Source organism: Gossypium arboreum, chromosome 10, assembly GCF_025698485.1.
Source record: "Gossypium arboreum isolate Shixiya-1 chromosome 10, ASM2569848v2, whole genome shotgun sequence".
Taxonomy (NCBI): Eukaryota; Viridiplantae; Streptophyta; class Magnoliopsida; order Malvales; family Malvaceae; genus Gossypium; species Gossypium arboreum.
Genome location: NC_069079.1, coordinates 76601378 through 76610645, shown reverse-complemented (window position 1 = coordinate 76610645; position 9268 = coordinate 76601378). Strand labels below are relative to the sequence as shown.

The following is a 9268-nucleotide window of genomic DNA, read 5'->3' as shown; positions in this document are numbered from 1 at the left end:
TTGACTATTAAGGTTGTACGGGTCACCCTAGACGGTTGTGGACCTACTGTTGGGTAGGTAAGTATACCTAGATCCCTAAAATTAATAAAATGACATTTATGCCCTTATGTGCTAAAATAATTATTTTGCCCTTATTAGATGTATGATTGATTGAGCATGCCATTTTATATATATTGCATACATGTATGATATTATGATATGTTGCATGGGCATGGGTTTATTATGACTGGAGGAAGTGTACTGTACTAGTAGCTCTGCTGTAAATACTATTTAGTGCCACAACTAGTGCTATTTTGGAGTGTAAGGATGGGTGGGTTGATTTTATCCCTACATGGAGTGTAGGGTTTGGACGGAGTGGAGTGTAGAGGCTGGTTGGGTAGGATTTCTGATTTCTATCTGTCCTATTACTGTTACTAAAATGGGTTAAAGCCCACACTGATACTGATACTGTAATGGGCTAATGCCCTAACGGAAACTGAACTTTTACTAATACGGGCTTAGGCCCAGACTGTATTTGCCTACTGCATGATTGACTATACGTTTTTAAGGGATTACACACTGATTTTTGTAAACTCACCCTTTTTTTTATCTGCATAGGTAATCCCCAGTCTTAGGCGGGTCGGTGTTGCGAGGGACTCAAAGGTGGCCACACAACCGCTTGGACTTCCTTTTTAAATTTTAAATTAAAAGTATTTTAATTTGGGTATCTTTTTATGTAATATGGCTTTTATAAATTTTTAATCTTTAATTTGGGCTTTTAATTATTTTGATTCATAGCTGCTAGTAGTAGTATAAGACGCGTTTTTCAAAAGACTAATGTTTTCTAAAAATACCAAGAATACGTAATTGTTTAAGAGCTTCCGCAAGAGGCAACATTTTAAAAATTAAAGATGTTTTAACTTGAGTAACATTTTATGAGCGACACGTTTCAAAAACATCATTAAGAACACGTAACAAAGGTAAATATAGAAAAAGGGTTTTCTTCTGATATCAAGCTCTACGAAAAACACTCCTATGTGACATTGCCAGATTTAGCCATAACGTCTAGACCGGGTTTGGGGTATTACATATAGTGGTATTAAAGCTAGGTTGTAAAACTCGACTGTGGATTTGGGTTCCTTTTAAAAAAGAAAAAAAAACTTGAAATTTCAAAAAAGAACTGTTTCAAATAATTTGAAGTGTTTTGAAATGTTTTACTGAATGTGTGGTAATCGAGTCTCCAACGCCGAATCTGTAAGTCTTGTAAAACTGTTGTTTGTTTAAATTCGAATACTGAGATTACTGTAGGTAGTAAACTGTACTGAAATACTCTATTCAGGGTAAACCAAAATTGTAGTAAGATTGCGATATACGAAAATGAACTCTGAATTACTAATACTATTTTCCATAAAATATCTATTAATAAACACTGGAATCGTAAACTGATGCATAAAATTATAAATATAGATAAAGCGTAATTCGATAATGAGCACTAGAGGTACCGTGGAAGGGGTACAAGAGGCTACGACGGAGGCTGTGGAGGTGCTCAGGTTGGGTCTTCATCATCTGGCCACATGCCTAATGCTGAGGCTAGGGAGGCACCAACTTCACCGGGGACAGAGACTAGGTCTCACGATCGTGTGACTTAGGACGACGTACTACCTCAAGCTAAGTTGCGAATTCTGGAGATGGTCGTTGGGCCCAATACTAATACTGTGTGTCGTAGGTCGATTACGGAATGACTCTGGTCTAATGAAGCTAAGATTTTTAGGGGTATTACTGGAATAGCCCCTAATATGGCTAAATATTGTATTATTGAGGCCACGGAGAGGATAATGGATGACCTCGACTGTACCCCCGAGCAAAAACTAAAGGGTGCAGTGTTACTGCTGCGAGTGGGGCCTATCAGTGGTGGCTTACAATCAAAAAGGGTACTTAGCCCAATCGGTTGACTTAGGAACTCTTCAAGACCGTTTTCCAAGGAAAATATGTGAGCGCTAGTTATGTGGATGCCCAAAGGAGAGCAAATCTAACTTGACACAGGGGGATAAGTTAGTGGCGGAATATGAGGATGAATTTTTTTTATTGAGCCGCTATGCACGTGGGATGGTGGCAACTGAATATGAGCATTGTGTTAGTTTCAAGGACAACCTCAGAGCTAGCCTACAGGTTTTGATAGCTCTATAGAGGGAGCGAGATTTTGCTACTTTAATAGATAAGGTGAAGATCGTTGAGGATGTGAAGCGCGCTGAGCTCCAGAACCGTGAGAAGGAAAGAGGTAGGAACAAGAGGGATTCAGAGCCCTCAAGTTCTTTTCTGAGGCCTAAGAAAAAGCCAGAGTCGATAGGCCGATCAGAGTTGGGACCCTTGTTGCTGTTACTGGACCGTAGCTCAGTGTAGATTGTGGGAGATGCCATCAGGGCGAGTGCTAGAAAAGGATTGGGTCATGTTTGAGATACAGATCATTGGAGCATCGTATTAGAGATTGTTTGCAAGGGCCCGATCAGATACGAGCGACCGATATGGATACTGTTCAACCATCGAGGGGTGTTCAACAGCCACCGAGAGGTCTTGGCCAGGCCAGAGGTGGTAATTGTATGGATCGTGGTCAGAGGGCACCTGGCAAAGGTACTGGTCATACTGAGGTGAGGCAGCCAACTCTGGTTTATGCTGCACGTCACCGAGATGATGGAGATACCCCAGATGTTATCACAGATACGTTCTTTATCCGTAATGTACCTTATACTACATTGATTGATGTTGGATCCACTTATTCCTATATAGTATGCATTGTATCTGAGACTTTGGGTATAATGGTTGAGAGCACTACCAGTGGGGTCACTGTATTGAGTCCATTAGGGCAATCAGTGAGGGTAGATAAATTGTTCAGAGATGTACCTTTGGAGGTTCAAGGAACCATCTTTTTGGCAAATTTTATGGAACTCCCTTTTGGAGAATTCAACTTAATACTGGGTATGGATTGGCTGGTGAAACATCGGGTAAACTTGGACTTACTACTAAACGAATGGTACTGAAAACTGCGGAGGGTGACGAGGTAGTTGTAATTGTGGAGCATCGAAATTATTCGATAATGTAATATCTGTATTAAAGGCCAAAAAATTGGTTTATAAAGGTTATGAGGCGTATTTAGCCTACATCGATGTTTCAAATTCTGAGATTTCGTTTGTTAGGGATATCAGAACAGTTAAAGATTTTTCGAATGTTTTTCCTGATGAGCTGTTTGGATTACCTCCAGACTGTGAAGTTGAGTTTGAGATTGAGCTCCTACCTGGTACAGCTTCGATGTCCATCGCCCCTTATAGAATGGCACCGAAAGAGATTGTGGAACTTAAAGCTCAGATTCAAGAGTTATTGGATCGAGGGTTCATCTGACCTAATATGTCTCCGTGGGGAGCACCGGTTTTGTTTGTGAAAAAGAAGGATGGGTCCATGCGCTATGCATCGATTACCGACAATTGAATAAATTGAATATTAAGAATAAGTACCCCCTACAGAGAATTGATGATCTATTCGATCAGTTTCGAGGAGCTTCAGTTTTCTCTAAGATTGATCTCCGATCGGGGTACCATCAACTGAGGGTCAAAAAGACTGATGTTTACAAGATAGCATTTAGAACTCGATATGGTCATTACGAGTTTCTTGCGATGTCGTTTGGACTGACGAATGCACCAACGGCTTTTATGGATCTGATGAATCGAGTGTTCCAACCTTATCTTGATCGATTCGTAGTGGTGTTTATTAATGACATTCTGGTGTATTCGAGAACTGAATATGAACATGATGCACATCTCCGAGTGGTTCTACAAATTCTGAGGGAGAAACAACTGTATGCCAAGTTTAGTAAGTGTGAATTCTGGTTGCAAGAGGTGACATTTTTGGGTCATGTAGTATCTGCCGAAGGGATTAGGGTCGATGCTCAGAAAATTGGAGCAGTTCTGGACTGGAAGTCGCCTAAGACGGTATCTGAGATTCGTAGTTTTCTGGGACTGACAAGGTATTATAGACGTTTTGTTGAGGGGTTTTCATTGATTATTGTACCTTTGACTAAGTTATTGCGTAAGGGTGTGCCATTTAACTGGACTGATTGAGAAGCTTAAGAAAGTTTTGACTCAGGCCCCTGTTTTTATACAGCCAGAGTCTGGGAAAGAGTTCATTGTTTACAGCGATGCATCACATGTTGGTCTGGGATATGTGTTGACACAAGATGGTAAGGTCGTAGCATATGCATCTCGCCAGCTTAAGATGCATGAGATAAATTATCTGATGCATGACTTAGAGTTGGCTACAGTGGTTTTTGCACTAAAAATTTGGAGGCACTACCTGTATGGTGAGAAGTGTATCATTTACACGGATCACAAGAGCCTTAAGTATCTCCTCACTCAAAAGGAGCTAAATCTTAGATAGTGTAAATGGATTGAGCTGCTAAAAGACTATGACTGTACGATCGAACACCATCCTGGTAAGGCCAATGTGGTGGTCGACGAACTAAGTTGTAGGGCTATGACTGATCTAAGGGCGATGTTTGCTCATCTCAGCTTATTTGATGATGGTAGCTTGTTGGCTGAGCTCCAAGCTAAACTGACGTGGATTAAACAGATTAAGGGTAAACAATTGAAGGATGAGTCACTGGGGTCTCGATTCTAGTAGATTGAAAGTGGTATCACATCAGATTTTAGACTGAATAGCGAAGGGTTACTCTATTTCCATGAGAGAATCTATGTACCGAAGGATACTGATTTGAGGCAGTCTATACTGCAAAAGGCGTATAGTAGCCCTTATGCTATGCATCCTGGAGAAAATAAGATGTACCGAAACCTTCGTGAGTTATATTGGTGGTCGGGTTTTAAGTGAGAGGTTACCGACTTTGTGAGTAAATGTCTAACCTACCACCAAGTTAAGGCTTAACATCAGTTACCTTTAGGGTTGCTTCAGCCAATTAAGATTCCACTTTGGAAGTAGGAGAGAGTGACTATCGACTTCGTTAGTGGGCTACCCCTAACGCCTTTTAAGAAGGATTCGGTTTAGGTTATTGTGGATCAATTGACCAAATCTGCTCATTTCATACCAGTTCGAACCGATTACTCGTTGCATAAGCTGGCTAAGCTATATGTGTCTGAGATTGTGAGACTGCATGGGGTACCGGTTTCTATAATATCTAATAGGGATCCTCACTTCATGTCTCAATTCTGGAAGAAGTTACATGAGGCTCTGGGTACAAGGTTAGACTTCAGTACTGCGTTTCATCCTCAGACAGATGGTCAGTCAGAGAGGGTGATTTAGATACTGGAGGACATGTTAAGGAGTTATGTGATAGACTTCTGAGGCAGTTGGGACGATTACTTGCCACTAGTGGAGTTTGCGTATAACAATAGCTACCAGTCTAGCATACAGATGGCACCTTACGAGGCATTTTATGGTCGTAGGTGTCGTACTCCTTCATGTTGGACTGAGTTAATTGAGCGGCGTGTTCTGGGCCCTGACTTAGTTTCTGATATTGAGGATAAAGTTAGACTAATTCAGGATTGACTAAAGGTGGCATCGAACAGACAGAAGTCGTATGTGGATCTGAAGCATAAGGGGATTGAGTATTCTGTAGGGGACTTCGTGTTTCTAAAGGTCTCACCATAGAATAAAGTACTTAGATTTGGGTGAAAGGGCAAGTTGAGCCTTAGGTTCATTGGGCCCTACCGCATATTGAAATTTGTGGGACCAGTTGCATATCAGTTAGAGTTGCCTCCAGAGTTGAACTGGATTTACGATGTGTTTTAGGTCTCTATGTTGAGGCGCTACCGCTCTGATCTTATGCATATTATTTCACTAAGGAGATTGAGATTAAACCATATCTAACTTTGAAGAGGAGCCAGTTCAGATTTTAGAGCATGATCTAAAAGTGTTAAGGAATAAGTCTATCCCACTGGTTAAGGTACTATAGCATAATCATAGTTCTGAGGAGGCCACGTGGGAACCCAAGGAGGCAATGCGATAACAATACCCTCATCTATTTTGATCAGGTAAATTTCGAGGCAAAAATTTTCTTTTAGGGGGTTAGAGTTGTAATGTCCCAAATCTTAAATAATTGTTTTTATAAGGTTGTGACACAACTGTGTGTTTGCTTCGGTGGTTAAGTGTTCTGTGATGTCTTGGGTTCAAGCCTTGGCTTGTGTAAAATTTTGTTTTTCCTTAAATAAACCCTATCTCTAGTCAGTAGGCTTCTTAAATAAATGTTTGTATTTTATGAAAGAAAGGGCCTGCTGGTCTAGGGGATAAGTCGCATGTTACCTATGTCTGATGTCTGGAGTTCGAGTCCTACCTGGCGCAAGGGAGTATTTTATTTTGCTGCCTTTGCCGTGTGAGTAGTAGAAGTTGACCGAAACACTGCTTAGCGGAGTGGGGTCTGAATGGGTGGTTGAAGAGATTATGGTGGAGAGATTTTAGGAGGAAAATTTGGATGTTGAGGTGGTGGAGAAGTTGTGCCGAATTTTACTTTAGGGACTCAGAATTCGGCTAGGGACTATCAGACTTTTGCATTTTGGTTCTTTTCTCCCTTGATATCGAATTCTGCCTCTAGTGTTACCTTATTTTTCTTTCATCAGGTTCTTTCATTTTACTCTTCTTGGGGCCGATTGTAGCAAAGAATCTTTCATGCTTTGACAAGTTTTTCTCTCAGTTTCTTTTCTTGATCGAACTACTCCATATTCTCCCTCCCTCATTCGATTTGTTGTTTGACCGGAAACCTTCTTTTCCCTTCTCTACTCTTTTTCCCTATCTTAATCATTGCTCTCTTAGAGTAAATACTCTTTTCTTTCCTCCTTAAACCTTTGTCGAATCCTTGCTAGCTCTCTTAATCGGTTTTCAGTCGTCACCACCTCCTTTTGTGTATTGGCTGAATATCCCTTGCCTCTTCTCCCTCTCTACTCTTTCGAATTTCTTCAAGTTTCCCTCCAACATTGCTTACCAAATACCCTCTTCTCTTGTGGTCGAATCTCTCTCTTCACTCGATAAGGGGTGTGATTGTACCATCTCATGCCTCGATTTTAGGGTGTCCTTTTGGAGGCCAAATACTTCTATCTACCATTCTTAGTTCCACGTTTCGGTAAGTTGTTTCACTTGGTTCAAGTTATTTGTGTTTATGGTAATGGTTGACAAGATTCGGCGGTAATGTAGATTTTTTCCAGGGATCTTGAAGTCAATCTTGGTTAGTGGTTTAAGGCAGATAAACCACATTCGTTCAATCAAGGCAGGTAACAATTCCCATTTTGGGATTAAGTGTTAATAAGAGGGTGTTTAACCCTAGTGATTAAAGGACTGATGGACTATTTTAATTGAATATAGGTTTGGTGCTCATGGGCTTCTACGCATTTTCGCAAACAGGTGTGTAATCACACTGCTACAATATTAAATCGGCAATAGCTAAAATAGAGGACCATTGACACTACACGAACGTGCGCTTTCTTATGTGGTAATCTGAACGTGTAAACGTGGGCGTAAGACCATTAAGGCTAGCCATGAGTGATTTCATGGTCTGAGGCCGATTTGGCCCATGGTGGTTGAAACGGGCTGTGTGGGCCCTACACGGGTAAAATCACATGGACATGTGGCCAATATTGGGCCAGCCTATGCAGTTCACACGGCCAAGGCCATATATGGCCTATATGGGCCACTCAAGCGTTTGGGCCTACATAGGCCCGCATTTTGGGCTTTGGGCCCATTTTCACTATTTGACTGTTAAGGTTGCACGGGTCACCCTAGACTACTGTGGACCTACTGTTGGGTCGGTAAGTATACCTAGATCCCAAAAATTGATCAAATGACAGTTATGCCCTTATGTGCTAAAATGACTATTATGCCCTTATGAGATATATGACTGATTGAGCATGCCATTTTATATATTTTGCATACATGTATGATATTACGATATTTTGCATGGGGTGGGTTTATTATGATTGGAGGAAGTGTATTGTACTGGCAGCTCTGCTGCAAATACTGTTTAGTGCCGCAACCGGTGCTATTTTGGAGTGTAGGGATGGGTGGGTGGGTTGATTTTATCCCCACATGGAGTGTAGGGCTGGACAGAGTGGAGTGTAGAGGCTAGTTGGGTAGGATTTCTGATTGCATATCTGTACTATTACTGTTACCGAAATAGGCTAAGGCCCGCACTGATACTGATATTGTACTGGGCTAAGGCCCTAACGGAAACTGAATTGTTATTGATATGGGCTTAAGCCCAGACTGTATTTGCCTACTACATGATTGACTGTATGTTTTTAAGGGATTACACACTGAGTTTCGTAAATTCATCCTTCTGTTTGTCTGTGTAGGTAATCCCCAGTCTTAGCCGGGTCAGTGCTACGAGGGACTCAAAGGTGGCCACACAACCGCTTGGACTTCCTTATTAAATTTTAAATTACAAGTATATTAATTTGGGTATCTTTTTACGTAATAAGGCCTCTATAAATTTTTAATCTTTAATTTAGGCTTTTGATTATTTTGATTCATAGCTACTAGCAGTTGTATAAGACACGTTTTTCAAAAGACTAATGTTTTCCAAAAATACCAAGAATATGTAAGTGTTTAAGAGCTTCCGCAAGAGACAACGTTTTAAAAATTAAAGACGTTTTAACATGAGTAACATTTTATGAGCGACATGTTTCAAAAACATCATTAAGAACACGTGACAAAGGTAAATATAGAAAAAGGGTTTTCTTTCGATATTAAGCTCTGTGAAAAACACTCTTATATGACATCACCAAATTCAGCCATAACGTCTAGGCCGGATTTGAGGTGTTACACGAGTAACCACAACACCTGCCGAAAAACTCAGCCACCGGTAGAACGTATGGACCAGCACCCAAAACATAATAACCCTTAATGACATGTCATCATATCATCATAATTATATCAGTCAAGCATTCAAACACATATAATTTAATACTTATTAAACATACAAACTCACTTACGGATGAAAACGAACGTTCAGTCCACAACTTTATCTTTTCCTCGATCTAAATCCGTACGTTTATTTTCTTGATCTATATAATCAAATTTAACTTATTTAAATATCATTCTATTCAATTGAATCCAAAATTCATATTATGGCAAAATTACTATTTTGCCCCTAAACATTTTACTTCTTTACAATTTAGTCCCTAGGCTCGTAAAATGAAATTCATTCAATTTTTCCCTACCCAAGCCTTGCCGAATATTTTACATATTCACACTTTTACCACACAATTTATCACATTTCTCAATTTAATCCCAAATTTTCAAT

General features: G+C 40.3%; 1 protein-coding gene across 1 annotated transcript; it reads left to right on the top strand.

Annotated features, from left to right (window-relative positions):
- The first annotated feature begins 2501 nt into the window (after nucleotides 1-2501).
- Nucleotides 2502-3372, top strand: LOC128282081 (uncharacterized). The gene is made up of 2 exons (XM_053020280.1): nucleotides 2502-2885; nucleotides 3091-3372. The coding sequence occupies exons 1-2, from the start codon at nucleotides 2502-2504 to the stop codon at nucleotides 3370-3372; spliced, it is 666 nt and encodes a 221-aa protein (XP_052876240.1).
- Nucleotides 3373-9268: the final 5896 nt, after the last annotated feature.

Bases quoted from the DNA above. Each gene is read 5' to 3' on its own strand.
- LOC128282081 (XM_053020280.1), top strand. From the start codon at position 2,502: ATGGATACTGTTCAACCATCGAGGGGTGTTCAACAGCCACCGAGAGGT. The intron at 2,886-3,090 runs GTTCAAGGAACC...TCTGTATTAAAG, and splicing joins TCAGAGATGTACCTTTGGAG to GCCAAAAAATTGGTTTATAA.